The sequence below is a fragment of the Crocodylus siamensis genome, chromosome 1, assembly GCF_052110815.1.
Source record: "Crocodylus siamensis isolate JL-2025a chromosome 1, ASM5211081v1, whole genome shotgun sequence".
NCBI classification, from domain to species: Eukaryota; Metazoa; Chordata; order Crocodylia; family Crocodylidae; genus Crocodylus; species Crocodylus siamensis.
The window spans coordinates 201,860,541-201,876,693 of NC_143395.1; the positions used below are offsets into that span (position 1 = coordinate 201,860,541).

At 45.3% G+C, this 16,153-nt stretch overlaps 1 protein-coding gene across 1 annotated transcript; it reads left to right on the plus strand.

Moving 5' to 3' along the window:
- Positions 1-1,899: 1,899 nt before the first annotated feature.
- On the plus strand, positions 1,900-14,591 carry EIF4A3 (eukaryotic translation initiation factor 4A3). Its single transcript, XM_090052590.1, has 12 exons — positions 1,900-2,157; positions 3,204-3,276; positions 4,911-4,977; positions 6,250-6,312; positions 7,635-7,767; positions 8,707-8,787; positions 9,156-9,297; positions 10,438-10,576; positions 13,307-13,422; positions 13,744-13,851; positions 13,934-14,061; positions 14,352-14,591. Exons 1-12 carry the CDS (start codon positions 1,995-1,997, stop codon positions 14,366-14,368), a joined length of 1,230 nt encoding a protein of 409 aa, XP_089908716.1. The 5' UTR covers positions 1,900-1,994; the 3' UTR covers positions 14,369-14,591.
- The last annotated feature ends 1,562 nt before the right edge of the window (positions 14,592-16,153 follow it).

Below are 16,153 nucleotides of genomic sequence, written 5' to 3' on the forward strand. Positions count from 1 at the left end.
TCCCCATATGGCTTCCAAAAATGAGAACCCCCCAAAAAGAATAGTTTCAAAAAAAGCAAGACCAGGCTTGTAAGGCAAAAGACCTTGGACTGTGTCTTTGCCAGAGAAGAGCAGGTTTGGATTCAAAGGACCGTAAAGCAGTGGTTCTCAACCTTTTTTGTACCAGGACCCATTTGTAAACATCAATGGCCAGTCTCTGTCCAGTGCCCCTCACTCCTGACCCACTTCCCCCTGCCCCCCAGTGTGTGGGGCAGGGGGTCTGTGGGGCATGGGGAGCCCCAAGCAGCCTGTTGCAGGCTGGAGCTCTGCCAGCCTGCAAGGGAAAAGGCACAGTTTCCTAAGTTTTTCTCCTTTAAAGGAGAACCCATTTTTAAAGTTTTTTTGTGACCCTTTCATATATTCTTGCAACCCACTTTTGGCTTGCAACCCATGGGTTGAGAAACACTGCCCTAAAGGACAATCTTTGTGCTCCACTTACAAATTTTCCAAGCATGCTGGTATAGGAACACTGCTCCTTTTCCCAATTGTATTTATGTCTAGGCCTTTGGTCCTTTATTTGTTGGGAAGTTTCTTCCATCATTTCAAGCATGTGTGGATGCACCCTGGGAATCCCCCAGGTCAGGACTCTGTGGGGCACTTGCCCCTCTTCTTGTGGAACCCACCAGATGCCACCAACACTCAGAGGAAACCAGCATATCCCACATGCACAATGCCAGAACCATTAAGCATTTTTACATGCGTTTCCACCCTGGTGCTGGGTGCTTTTAATTAGTGAGCTGTGCTAATTAAAAGCACGTGGTGCCACGTCAGGAGCACATGTATCAGCAGTGCAGTGTGCCTCTGTGCTGAGAAAATTGCAGCAGTGTGTTTTGAACTAAAGCACACTGAATGTGTTTTAGTTCAAAGCATACCACCACCATTTTCTCAGCATGGAGGCATGTTGCACCACTGATACATGTGACATGCAAGGCTGCCAGAGTGTGTCAATTTACATAAATTTGCTCCAGCAGAACTGATTAATCGAATCTGTGTTGGTGTGCTGGATTTCCAGCACATCAGAGCAGGCTCCTCGCACGTGTGTAAGTGCCCATTCTACCAGGCTACAGTGCATCTTGCACAGCATGAACCTTTGGGCATAAATACACATAGGCGACTGGTGCCTCCTGAATTGGGGGGGGGGCACTTGCCCCCCCCCCCAGTGGTCAGTTAGCAACCAAAGTGGGGAATGCTGGCTATATGGGGGTGCATGTGCACCCCCTACATGCGCCACTGTTTATACACATACTTTTCTGTCTCGCAACCTGCTGGAGATCCACTGCTTCAGAGTCTGCTCTACACATGAGCTGAAGCAAACTGCGCTGCTCCGTGTGCAGTTGTACAAGCAGTGAAATGTGCGTCAGCGCTGCGCTTTTGAACTAAAGCACCTCCAATGTGTTTAGTGCACCACTGCCCTTTTCTCAGCGCTGATGCTCATTTTGCCACTTACACAACTGCAAGTGTTGCAGTGCTGGGCACTTTTCAAAGTGCCCAGTGCTGCGGTGCTTGTTTGTGTAAAATGCCCTTTGTGATTTGGGGAATAAAGGCAGACGAAGTTCGTTGGGTAAACGTGATATCTTTTATTAGACTAATGAATACATATGTATTTATTAGACCAACTAACGAATAATAAAAAATATATTTTAATAATAAATATTTTCCCCTCCGTTAATTCGGTAACAAAGCCACGCAGGAGCTCCCTCCCCGGCTGGCTGCCAGCACTGCAATCCCCCTCGCTCCAAGCAGGACAGCGGCCCCTCGTGGCAGCGAGATCAGCGCCTACGCCCGACAAGTTGCTCAGAACCGCTGGGAAGAACGGAGAGAGCGCGCATGCGCCAGCGCTGGGAGGCAGGGAAGGGCGTACGCTCCGTGCGGCTTGACGTCGCTACGCACGCACGTACGTACGTGAGGCGCCCAGGCCCGGTTGGAGCGCGGAGGCCGCTGTTCGGGTGGCTATCATGTCGGGGGCGGCGGGTGCGGCAGGCTCGGCCCGCAAGCGGCTGATGAAGGAGGAGGACATGACCAAGGTGGAGTTCGAGACCAGCGAGGAGGTGGACGTCACGCCGACCTTCGACACCATGGGGCTGCGCGAGGACCTGCTGCGTGGCATCTACGCCTACGGTGCGCGCCTGGGGCCAAGCTGGGGAGGGGGAGCAGAGGGCAGCGCATGCGGCCGGGCCTTGTGCGCACGCGCGGAGCTCCCCGGGCCCGCGCGCGCCCGCTTCCTGCCCTGCCAGGGCGGCCCTGGCGATGTTTGGCAACCCTTGATCCTCCCGGAGTATGGTGTATGCATGGGAGGTCGCCCAGACCTTCCATGTATGTGCTTCGGCAGGAGATTTGAGCTGCTTAGACCTTGCATCCCCCCACCCTCCTTTAGGGCACTGAGACAGAATCCAAAGGCCAGACTGGGTCCAGGCACTTGGTGTCTCTGTGACTATTTGTATAAGCGTTTGGGATTTGAACCCAGGTCTCCCATGTGGGAGACAAGGAGTCTACAGCTGAACCACAGGGGACTCCAAGGGGAGGTGTAGGAAGAGCTCAAACAACTGGTGTCATATTTGGTCTTCTTTCTAGGGAGCCCAATGGGGGGGAGCTATCCAAGAAAAAGAGAGAAAAACATGGACACAGTTTGCCAAGAGACAATGCAAGTTGCAATTCTAGGGTTTCTCTGGACAATAGCAGCTAAATGATTGCAGTGCCAGGGTCCTGTGCACTTTTTTGTCGCTTTAAACTAGGCTAATATTGCTGCAGGTTGTTACATCTGCAGAAGTCAGCTGTGCTGAAGTGGGGCAGATTGAACACAGTGTACAAGTATCCAGGCACCTTTGTACTGACCTAGCCAAACTGGCTGAAAACCATCAAGTTAATGGAACAGTCCCTACGTCAGTGCTTCCTGAACTTTTCCTCAGCATGACCCTACTTATGACCTCATTTCCTCAGCATGGCCCCTCACTCTCAACCCAGATCCATGTTTATCGCGACCCCATTTGCTGATGTTGCAACCCCATTTAGGGTGACCAACTACAGTTTGGGAACTGCTGCCCTATATGCTTCTGAAAATCCACTTACACTTGGATTCATACTTCAGTTTTGGAATTATTTGCAGCGCTACTTCTGTGCACCTGTGAGCTGGCATTTAAAAAGGTGTGTCATTTCAAATGTTGCAGGTTTTGAGAAACCATCGGCAATCCAACAGAGAGCAATCAAACAGATCATTAAAGGAAGAGATGTGATTGCACAGTAAGTGAAATTATGTGATTGAAGGAAGAAAATGATATAACATGTTTGTCTTTATAAAGTGGTAGAATGATGTACCCATGATGATCCAGGATGTATGCAGGCGGCAAGTTCTGATGAGAAGTGTCTTGTATTCAGAAGCTTGTTTAAATGTATTCCAACCATGCAGTTGGTCCGATAAGATACCACCTACACAAAATCCTTGCCTCTCACATATCTTTATAAAGGTGCTCCACACAGGAAAGCATCAGTTGCTTATTTTTTTAATAGCAGTATTAAAGTATAACCAAGGAATAACATAACAGTTATAAATATGGTTTTTAGAACTCAGAGTTGCCTATTTTAACATTGTAGTTCAGTGGTCTCCAGCCTTTTTAAGGTGAAGATCACCCTTTGAAGTAAAGGGCAATCCAGGATCTACTATGCCCCACTCCCACCACCCTCCCACCCAGCAGGTCAATCTGTAGGGGGAAGGGGGGCAGAGGGAGGCAGATTGAGGTCTCTGTGGTGACGGAGGGAGTGGGGCGGGTGAGTGGGGCCTCAGCTGGGCTGGGGAAGGTGTGGAGCATGGGTGCTCTGTCCAGGCATATTGAATGCACTATTATATGGCACAATAGTTAAATTGTGCCATATTATATTATGGCATATTATATTATATGGCACTGTTATATGGCACAACAGTTAAATGCACTGTAAGTGTGAGAACTCATCCACATGTTAACTCCTGAAACTTGTTATAAATGCAAGCATTGGGGAAAGCAAGTGCAGTTGCATCCATAATATTAAATCCTTATTTGGTAAGCTCCCCAACCTGTTTTCAACTGTAGCTGACAAGCAGCTGAGATGGGCTTTGCGGTTGATCTTTTTTGTCAGCCAGGCATATTTGGTGGCTTTAAGTTGAACTACACGAGGAGAAAAAACTTGTTCTTCTCTCTTTTTGATAATGAGATATTCATGGAGAAGTAGGGCTGGACCTCCAGAGGTCATCTAGTCCAACTCCCTGCCTGAGGCGGGATTATATCTATCCAGACTATCCCATAGATCAATAGATTGAACCCTCAACAGCTTTTTAAAATATGCCTGTTTTTGTCTTTAGGCTTTAGGAGTTTATTGGCCCTGGGAGACTGACAGGCCTGTCCACATTTGGAGGGTTCTCTAAAAATCTTCCACTTTGCCTACTTGCTTCATGTTCAGTGTAATTCACTGCAGGGAAACCTTATGGTACATTTTTGCACTGTGTCATGTAAGTGCGTGGTTTAATCAGCGTGTTAAAACTACCAGTGAAACTTTATTATTCCATGTACAACAATCTTAAAACCTGCTGTGAAATGCATCGATGAAACTTTGGGCTCAGTACCACCAAAGGTATATGTACCAGAGTTTGGGAATTTGTTTAAGAGCATTTTCTAGAAGGATTTTGCTAGCTTCAAACTGTTTTTATTTTGAAAATTGTGCAACCCCATCAGCTAAAACTGTAATGTGCAATATTGAAAATGCATATTGTCAGTTCATTGCCAAGTTAAATATAGAAGGACTGCTCAAGAAATTAGCCTTTCTTTTGGGGAATGAGTTAAAATTGGCTATATGTATTACCAAGAAACTGAGCACTTAAAAACATATGTAGTATTTTTTTCCAGGTCACAGTCTGGAACAGGAAAAACGGCAACATTTTGTATCTCGGTTCTGCAGTGTCTGGATATTCAGGTACTTTTTATTATTCAAGGCACTCTACAACTTGTAACTCAGGTACATATAATTTTTTTAATAAGCCACTGCTTTTATGGTTGACTGTTACAAATTGGTGAATAAAGCTTTACATTTAAATCTTTTAACGGGCATTGAAATTTAGCAGAAAACTGGATTTTGCAGATTTCATCCAAGATTGTGACTAAGAACTCCACTTTTGCAGGGATTTTAACTTTTCTGCTCTGCTTGACTGTATTCCTCTTTTAATACGAGGAGTCGTTGGAAGACAGAACTGGCTGGTTCCTGTTCATCTTTCTCGTGTGTGTAGTCCCATGAATTCGTTGGGTCTGGTTCTGTGAGTTGGGTGAGAATTTTGGGCCAAGGGGAAAAATACTTAGGATAAAATTCCATTGTTGTTAAGTTGGTTTTTATTGGCTTTTGCACCCCTTCCCCTTCAAAGAATGTCCATGTATTTTCAAAATAGAAATATTTCACAACAGATTAAATCAGTTTTTCAAAATTCACCTCTGGCAGCATCACCCTGTCTTCACAAACAAGCCATAAGTCATAGCGTGGTGTCACAGGCAGAGTGTATGGTAATGCATGTTTAATAGTCCCATTGATGCTGGTGGACTTGCTGATGTAGAGTTGCTGATGCCTTACTGATTTTTGGCATCAGAGCCTTAATGGATAGGTGGTGTTAAATAATCATGATTTTATAGAAACTAATACTGTCTTACAACGAGTCTTTGTTTCTGCTTCTTCCTCTGTTACCTCCCTTTGTGCAGTAACAATTTAGAAAAATAATTTACGCTTTCAGAATGGTAAAGTTCTAAAGGAAGTTTTTGTCTTTGTAATGTTCTTCCAGTGCAATAAATGTTAATATGTAGTCTTACTGAATGCTTGTGAAAGTTAAGATTTCTGCCCTTCATCCTGAAAACAAGTAACGTTTGAACTGAAAAGTCTTTTAATAAACTTTGTCAGTCACATCAGACAAAAAAGAACAACCAATTCAAAGGGCACATAGTGCATTACAAAAAGTAGGCCAAAACATGGTGGTGTAGCTGGCAAGGAGAAAATGAGCTGACTGAGTTAAAGATGCAGATGGATGATCTGTTGTTGAAAGTGGCTTAAACAAGGAAATATTTCAATACAGGTGGGATTGAATAGGATGGATGAGCCATTGCAAACAGCTCTTAGCCTGTAATGTATGTGGTAGATCGTTCTTGAAATCTGACGCAATGGTCTGTGCTGCTTTTGGGGCATGTCTGATTTGTTTGTCTTTACCAGGTTCGGGAAACCCAGGCATTGATTCTTGCACCAACAAGGGAGCTGGCTGTACAAATACAGAAGGTAAGAGTTTTTGAAAAACTAGTGTCTGTAATCATTTGTGAGGGCTTGCCTACCAAGATAATACTTTACCTGCAGGTAACTAGAATTTCAGGTTATGCTGGCAAATTTCCTTGGTTGGGATAACTAGTACCAGTTTCCCACATGAAATAAGTGGTATTCACAAAAGGGCTCTCATTGTCTCTGCAATAGCGTGTGTATTGATTGGGGCTGATTCCCGCCCCCTCCCCCCACCATGTTTCTAACTGGTATTGCTGTGCTGATAACACACGTAAGTGTAGACCAAGTTAAAGTGCCAAGTATTTCCAAAAAAAAAAAAAAGTTATGTGGCTAGTAGTATCACTGTCTATTTTCAGTGATTTTTTTTTTTTCTCCTCCATAGAGGAGGAAGGGGTGCTACATGTTTGTTAAAAAGTACCATAGATATTTTGTAGTACAGACCAGCTATGCAAAATACAGCTGTGCAATGGTGCTGTTGGTTTACTGCTGTCTTGCTAGAATTAATCCCAGTTAGCTCAAGGCTACCTGTTCTGTTTTCTGTAGAATGTTCACAATTCTAGTGTTAATTCTGAGGAAGATTCAGGCATAATGTATTGCCACTGTTGATACTGGCCCTCCTCTTGCGATTCAGTTGTGTGCCAGGTTTTTTAGCAAAATTATGGAGCTGATTTGGTGATCTGCCCTGCCCGTTCAGGGTGTTCTTCTGGTAGAACAATCCAGACTCTGACAATGGATAGTATTGAAACCCTTGCCTTGCTGCTCTAGCTTTTTTTTTTTTTTTATATAGTGGCATTTTTGGAATAGGATATCGTGGGCTTCTCATTTACTCTGAACCTCAAAATGTTCTGCTGTTCAAACCTTGGAATTGAGAAACTCATAATTCACTAGAAATATTACAGTTGGGGAAAGGTTTCCTCTTTGCAGAATGCACTACTTGTTCAAAATCAGCTGCAAAACTTGTGATACCTGAGCTGGAAGCCCCGATTACTAGTTTGAGTTTTTAGGGAGTTAAACTCAGTGTGGTGATAGTGTTTCCTTCTACCTGGGGCTCTGAAACTCCTTCACTTGCAGGGCAGAGTTGTTCTTGATGCTGCTTTTTTTTACACACACAACTACTCCAGTGATTCCTACATGTTCTTGCTTCTCCAAAGAAAGCATAGGAGCATCACAGGTTGGAGGAGACTGCACAAAGGTTTGCGGTGGAAAAAAATGTGGATTTCCTAAATCTAGGGCAAAAGAGCTGTACAGATGGTCAGGACAGTCTTTGCAACTAAAGTTTACATGGAGTCACTGTAAACTGCTTAAGTGCTGTTTGTCTGATACAGGGTCTTCTTGCTCTGGGTGACTACATGAATGTCCAGTGTCATGCCTGTATCGGAGGGACAAACGTTGGCGAAGACATCCGAAAACTGGATTACGGGCAGCATGTCGTTGCTGGGACCCCAGGCCGTGTGTTTGGTAAGGAGATCAGTGGAAGTTTATACCAGATCTTTCTTCATACCAGAGATGTATTAAAATTGTTCAATATGAGTTTTGTACTTCAGCTTGTTCAGCCCATGGAAACATGAAATGGCCATTTAAAGGGACATCATAAATATGAAAGTACCTGGTCTGTAACTCGTTACCATCTGGGAATAATAATTCATGAAAAACAGGAGAGAGGTTTTATGTCTGTTTTTCTTTTGGGTATGACAAATTTTACTTCTCTTGTTGCTGTGTATAGATCTGCTCAGGGGAAAGAATATCTTTTACTTAGGAGGATGTTGCTGCGGCAGTGCCTGAGATGCAGTATGGAGCCCAAGGGAAGAGACTGGAAAAGAAGCAGCATGACTGTTTCTGGCTGACCAGCCTTTGTAGCATGGTTTCGGAATATGATTTGCAGCAACTTGGTCCCACTGTAAACTTGGCTGACGGTGCCCATTTTTGGCCAGCTCAGCATGCAGTCCTAACTTTATTTTCCTGACAGTTGTAATTTTTTGCTGCCAACTTGGCAACACTGGAAACTGCTCCGCCGTTAGGGCAGGAGTGGGGAGAAGCACTATGTGCTTCTTACTAGTACTGTGGTACAAGTAAAGGCTCTCCCTTGATAAAGTGGGAAGGCCCATAGTCACCACTCACCCTCATACATAATCCAGAGGTGACATCCTGGATCCCTTCTGGTGCATGAGATGAGTCCTAAAGGATGTGCACACATTGTGTCCAGCTACAGTTGCTTGGTTAGCTGCCATGCTACAGTTAGGCTGTGATTTGCTTCCTCTTTGAGGAGTGGCTTACATGACAAAACTAGTGGTGTCTTGAGACCCAGAATATTGAATTCTCAGAAATGAAAACTTTAACTGTGGGCATGAGGTTCTGTGCCTCTGGTGGCTGGTTTTAATGCACGGTGCAATCTCGCAGATATGATCCGTCGCCGAAGTTTGAGGACGCGGGCCATCAAAATGTTGGTTTTGGATGAAGCGGATGAGATGCTCAATAAAGGTAAGTATGAATGTGCTGTGTGCTCTCCCCAGCCTTGCTGCCCCCAGTCTCCAACATGCAGACAGCCAGCAATTCAGCTCTTAAAAGCACATCTTGCTTCATGGAATATAAGCCCTTATAAAAAACACCAGACCTGTAACTGAGCCTTTAGCAAAGCCTTCCTCACTAGAATGTCTGTGTCTCACCAAATCTAGTAGGTTGGCAGAGTGGGGGCTGGAACGAAGTTGTTTGGGTGAGTTGTGAGTGCAGTACCATCTAATCTTCAGCATAGCCTTAGTCCTGAATTCCCAGTGAACCCTTGTAGGCACAGTGGTTTCAAAGGAGTTGAAGGTACTAACAGGGCTCTGCTGTGTGGTTTGCTTTGGCAGGCTTCAAGGAGCAGATTTATGATGTGTACCGATACCTGCCTCCAGCTACACAGGTGGTTCTTATCAGTGCTACCTTGCCCCATGAGATCCTGGAGATGACCAATAAGTTCATGACGGACCCTATTCGTATCCTAGTTAAACGGTGAGTGATGTTGCCAGCAGAAGAGCAGATCTGGGTTCTGCTCGTCTGATACAGGGTCTTCTTGCTTCTTTCACTAGGTTCCCACTGATCTCACAAATAGGGTTTCTTCTGGAACTGAAGGCTCTTGAATGTGAGCCTTTTTGAAGTATTTCTTTTTTGGATGAATAAAGGAAGGCCCCTCCCTACCACAAACCTCTTCCCTCCATAGCTCTTGTAGCTTTATTCTGTCCTGCTTCCTCCTTACTTTGTGTAGCCTTGGGATTCTCTCTACTGTCCTCCCACACAGTCCCTCTTTCACTCCTGCCCTGCCTTCTCTTGCTCTTCCTTGGAAGTACTTGGGAAGCCAAGTCTTGTTTTTTGCTGGGAGCCTACTGGAGAGCTCTTGGATTTCTTGCATCTTAAACATCAGAGACCTTTTGATTTCCCAATATGTGTATGTGCAAGTGTTCCACAGGTAGCAGCCAAGCCAGAATTGTGAGCAGTCTGACTTTGGGTCCCTTTCATCTGCAAAGGTGTTTCTGGTGATGTGGGTATTGCACTAGTTCCCAGAATTTCCCTTTTGAGAATTGCTAATTAAAAACAGTAGGAATAGAAAACATCACCTTGTGGGTCCCATATGCATTGTTAATAAGACACAAGCTCAGATCTTTGTTTCACTGGTCCCTTTTAAGTTCCTACTCGAAGCAGCCCCCTGCTGGGACTTTTCTGAACCATGGCCTTCATGCAGGCCTGAAACCTCATACGTGTTACTCATGCAGTCACAACCTTCAGCCTCCTCTCCTTGCATGTGTTGCAGCTTCCCACTCTTTTCTTAAATCTTGATCCTGTGAGATTCCTTTTAGTACGAGGGCCCCTTACTTCTGTGGAGTCCATCTTGGGTGCAGAGACCTCTTCCTGGGTTACAGTTTGCAAACCTGCAGCCTCTGAACTTCTGGGCAGGGTCTCCATCCTTTCAACGTTGCAGAGTGCCAGACCAGGGCACCTTAGGCAGCCCTAGGGCCCTGCATTCCTGAAACACTAAGAGATTATTATGCACAAGATGGTGTGAGTGCTTACAAACTATCCAGAAGGTTTAAATGTATTGTTCTGATTTCTGTCTTTTTTGTCAAACTCAAAAACTGTCATCTTTTCTCTTGGCAGTGATGAACTGACTCTAGAAGGAATCAAGCAGTTTTTTGTCGCTGTGGAGAGGGAAGAATGGAAGTTTGACACGCTATGTGATCTGTATGATACGCTTACCATCACACAAGCTGTCATCTTTTGTAATACCAAGAGGAAGGTATGGTGAGAACATGTAGGGCATGTTGTGCTTAGCTGTACAGTAGTGGCTATGCTATTTCTCCTGTGCATTGTGGGTAGACAAGTTGTTAATCATGGGAATTGCTGATCTCAGCAAGTCCTCCAGTTTTAAAATGCAGCCACTGTGCTTGGCAGTTAGTTTTTAATACAACAAGCCTTGCAAAGCTGAGATCAGGGGAAATTCCACTTCAGCATGAGGGATCTAGTTTTTAATTGCTGCAGTGGAAATTCTCCCTAGCTCTGCTCTCCATCTCATCATGCCCTCTGGCCCTTAATCACTCTGACTGCCTGTCCATTCTGACCATCCCTGCAACAGCCCACAGTGCAACTGAGCTGCTCAGCTTGCCTTGTAACTGAAGGACTTGGCTGTGCTCTTGACCTGTGATTGTCTAAAGGCATACAGACCCCATCAAAAGAGCTCTGTTTGTCCCTGAATGGAGGGTGGTTTAGCTGGTTCATGGAATTGAAATGGAAATGGAGCTGTGTGCCTGTTTGAGATATGCCTGAATTTGGTTTCCTCTTGTATTGGGCTAGTGTTGACCCCAGATGTGTCTTAGGGATCAAGGAAAGTTTGAGAAGTCTGTCCCATCAATATCGAGCTCTTTGTAAAATATATTTTAAATAACTTTTAATAGGAAGTTTTATATTAAATTATAAATAGTAGGGTGTTATCGCTCATACACTAAGTGGGCATAGCAAGAATATGATTGAGTGCATACAAGGATCATAAACCTAAATAAAAAAGTATATCTAAAGCAGAAATTGAGCTTAATAGAAATACAGTTTAAAGTTGTTGGACAAAAAGCCTCTTACCTAAATTTGAAAGAAGTACTGATGCTAGTTAATCTGTTGTTGGGTAATTGAGCAAGAACAGGAGTTCAAGGTTGAAGAGCAAAGATTGAGATGGACCTGGCTTTTTAAACCCAATTATCTTGCTAGATATAAAAAGCTTGCTAAATAAAGATAATCTTAAATAAGGCTAGCATATGTACAGATAAGATTGATAGGTAATCCAATAATTAATATGCAGATATTCTTTCTAATATGGCACTTGGATGTATCTTATTTGTTACACAGGAAATGTGCCTATTTCCATAACTGGTATAAAACTGCCTCTGTAGTAAGACTTGATCTAATTGGCCCAAAACTACAAAGCTAGCTCTAGGTGACCCAAAGCTGGCCTATCTAGTTTAGCCACCTTTTTGCCTACGTTCTGAAGTCTTCTCACTTACAGGGTTTTTCATTGGCTACCATTAGCTGTCCTGCATCTTCCCTTGGGCTGAGAAGCAAAGCGAACATAGTTTAACTTATGCTATTAATAAAGATCATTTATGCTAATTATAAAATGCACATTAGTTTGGCCTTACAACCACCAGGGCTTTGTGGATCTTACCTGTATCTGCAGCATAGACACCTTAGAGGAGCTCTGCTCTGTACTGCAAGGAGTTATGGTCTTTGGCTTCTGGGCTAGTTGTGAGTTTTTTGTAGTGTTATGGGGGATTTGCAGTTCCTGTGGTAGTTTTTCATTGAAGCTTACATTGGGGCCACTGCTGGATGACAAAGATAAAGGGCTTGGAAAGCAAGTCATATGAGAAGAGGCTGAAGGAGCTAGGCATGTTCAGCTTGTGGAGAAGGTGCTTAAGTGGGGACATGATGGCAGTCTTGAAATACTTGAAGGGCTGCCATAAAGAAGAGGGAGAACACCTTTTCTCTCTTGTTGCAGAGAACAGGACACAGATCAATGGCTTGAAGTTGCAGCAGAGTAGATTTAGACTGAATATCAGACAACTTCACTGTTACAACAGTGAAGCAGTGAAATAGACTGCTTAGGGAAGTTATGGACTCTGGATGTATTCAGGAAGAGGTTGGACAGCCACTGGTCAGGGATGATGCAAGCATAGGTATACATGTGTGCTACTGTGGGTATTTCCCATGCTTCTGGGCTTTGCTGGTTGTGGCATGAGGCTGGGAGGGAGTCCTCACTACTCCACTCCCATTCTCCTATATGTCTGGATTTTTTTTTTTTAAAGCCTTCTTTCTCTGAGGCATTGGGTATTGGCTGCGGCCAGGGCTGGGGATTTTGACTAGGGTGTGTTTGTGCTCCTGCTGGGATTTAAAGCCTGAGGTTCCTGGACAGAGAGTCTTGCTGCTCCACTCAGGGTCAGACCAATTGCCATATTTGAGGTCAGGAAAATATGTTATGGACTGTGGGGGTACTGCCTTCCTCTGCAGCTGAGGGCATGACCCTGTACCCTGGAGCTTTTGAATGTATATTAACGACCTTTTACAGAAGCAGAACATTGGCTGCCTTGGTCCCTCTTTTACCTGTGGCAGGTTGGGGTGTGTTAGGGTTAATGGTAGTTTTACAAAGAAGTTAGATTATGGATTTGAATAAGATGGTTTAGATAGGGATGATCCTGCCTTAGGGGGTTGGACTCAGTGACCTATGAAGGACCCTTCCAGCCCTACTTCTCTATGATTTCTATAATCTGCTTGATGTTCTTCAGACTGACTACTGCTCTCCCCCACCAAAGTTATCTTAAGAAGCAGACAGTGAAATGTCATAGCCAGCCCCTCTGACATGTCTTTATCTATCTCTGTGAGATTCTCTGATAAAATTTTGTTAAGCATGTCCAACAGATCTGTATGCCAGGAATGGCATAATAGCATTTATGTACAACTGATGTGGGTTATCCTGCTGTGTGCACAGGTGGACTGGCTAACGGAGAAGATGAGAGAAGCAAATTTCACAGTCTCATCCATGCATGGAGACATGCCACAGAAAGAGAGAGAATCTATTATGAAGGAGTTCAGATCTGGTGCCAGGCAAGTGAAGTGGGATTGGCCATGCCAGCATTTCTCCTGGGTCTTGCAGGAGGGTGGTGTATTTATGCTTTCTCTTTCTACCCCTGAAAGCCCCTTTCTTAATTTCACCCTCATATGTGGTGCATCTAGAACAAGCTGCAACATTACACTGACAGACTTGAGAATTCTGAGATCCTTAAGATTCATAAGTATTAGGAGTCTAACAGCAGGATCAGTGCCCAGTCTGGGGCACACAACAGCCCAGTACAGGTGCTGCCTGTATCTCATTGCATGGCATCCTCCAGTGGAACACAGTTGCAATAACTTCTTTTTTCTTTGCAGCCGAGTTCTTATATCTACAGACGTTTGGGCCCGGGGCCTGGATGTTCCTCAGGTGTCCTTGATCATTAACTACGACTTGCCTAATAACAGAGAACTCTATATACACAGGTAAGGGGATGGTTCCCACTGTTACATTTTGATCCACTTGCAACTAGCCGGCCAGCTCATTCTGGGTCTGTCTCTTCCACAGAATCGGCAGATCAGGTCGGTATGGCCGCAAAGGCGTGGCCATCAACTTTGTGAAGAATGATGACATTCGTATCCTGCGTGACATTGAGCAGTACTACTCCACCCAGATAGATGAAATGCCCATGAATGGTAAGTGCACTGCATGCTCAGATAGGCCCTCATTCCTGCTCACATAGTCACTGTGGTGATTGCCTCAAAACCTGGTGGTATGGTACCATGCCACAGGCTTCAGCAGGAGCAGAAAGATGTGTGTAGAATAGCTGTGTCTTCCCACCCTGCCAAAATCTGGTTGGCATGAACCCTGTTCATCTCCATGAAGAGGTAGATGCAGCAGTATATGCACGCTTCATTATTGTTGTGGTGTTGTGTGCTACATATTCAGCACAGACTCAATTTATGTTCTCTTCCCTCATTTCCAGTTGCTGATCTCATTTAAAAAACAAAACCAACAGAAGACCAGCAGAATTGAAGACCTGCATTTTTATCCTGTTTGTTACTTTCCATATAGTAACTTTTCACTTAGTCATTTTTGTTTAAGTGATGTTTTCATTGCCATTTTTATTTTTTTGGTTTAATCTGCAAATTGGGATCTGTGTATAGTGTTTGCTTTCATTCAGCCTGCTTTCTTTTTAAATAAAAAAAAAATCTTTTGCCATAAACTCTATATCTGATTCCTTTAATTGTAAGATGACACCTGGTAATAAATTAATTCTGAGGCTTTTTACCAGTAGATGCACTGATCCATTGATTTCAAGTATAGCCATGGGCTAAGTACCGATAGGTGCAGTCTATTCAAACCACAGGTTTGTCTAAACTGCATAGATTGAGCCAATACTGAATATCACAGACATTTGCTTTTCAGCTGGAAAAAGTAGGCAGAGGCCTTCAGTGGCCTAGACTAAAAGGCAGAGGGTACAAAAACATGTCTCCCAGCCTGCAGGCCAGCCAGGCCATTCCTGATGATCTGGCTGGCACAATCACTAACATGTAGGGGTGGAGGTTAAAGCCCCCTCCACCCTGGTCTCATCCCCCCAAGCTGGGTTCTTTCCAGTTGCCACCGGTGCCAGGCTCTAGCAGGATGTGCCAGGCTATTCCATTGACTTGCACAAGGTGGCAAGGATGGGAGTGTTCCATATAGGGCAGGATCAGGCCCTACCACCTGGCCCAAGCCCCAGGGCTGCCCAGCATATCCTGTAGAGCCCAGAACCAGTGACAGCTGGTAGGATGCAGCAGGGACCCTGGAGCTGGGACTGGGGTCCTTCCCTGTCCTCCTCCCCAGCACCTGACAGGCAGAGCTGGAAGGGCTCACGGATGGCTCTGTCTAAGCCAGTCTGGTAGGGCTCACCAGGGAAATCACCCTGCCACGGCCTCTGCCTATGACAGATGCCAGAGCAGGGGAGGAAGGGCTAGGACAAGGGTCCGTTTCCCCCCATGTTGGCTGTACCTGGCACCTGACGGGTGGGGTGCAGGGGTACTGAAAGCCCCAAGCTGGGCTGGGTTCCACTGTGGGGAAACCTTCAGAGTGCAGTCCCCCCACAGCAGACCACTGCAGTGGATCAGGATCAGGACATTGGATGTGTTTTGTTTTTTGTGTCGTTCCCAACCCCCCCCCAGCACTGGGGTCTGGTCCCCAGGGAAAGCCTTGGCTCTTCTGCCACCCACATTCCTGGGCTGCTTTCTGAGAGGCTTGGCAGGGAGCAGTGAAGTGGTCTCGTCCCGAGGGAAGCCCTGCCTGTGTTCCCCCCCTACCCCAGGGTCCAAATTATGGGGTATGCGGCAGGACAGTAGGGGGCGCTCCTGCACTAAGTTACCCACCTCACTGCACCCGAACAAAAACCATGCTTCAAGTGTCTCCCCTGGGGTGCCTACATCTGGCTGACCCCCTTCCAGGAGCCCACTTGCAAGCCTGGAGTAACCATGGCCACCACCCGGGGTCTGGTCTTTGTTAGGGGTCTGTGCCCCCAGGGTACACGGACCCTGTAGACCTTGAGAGTGCTTAACCCACCATGGGCTTTTGGGGTGCTTCTATTAGCTTAAAGCATTCACAAGCAGCCTCCAATACAGGAGGACAGTAAAAAGCCATGCCCACCTTAGCTAGCCAACCCAAGGGAGCTATAACAACTGTCTGACCCCTCTCCCCACAGGAAACCACAGCGATCTCACTGCATGCAGGTATCCTTTTATTGTTCAGGGAGAGAGAATGGGGGACATATAGAGCAAA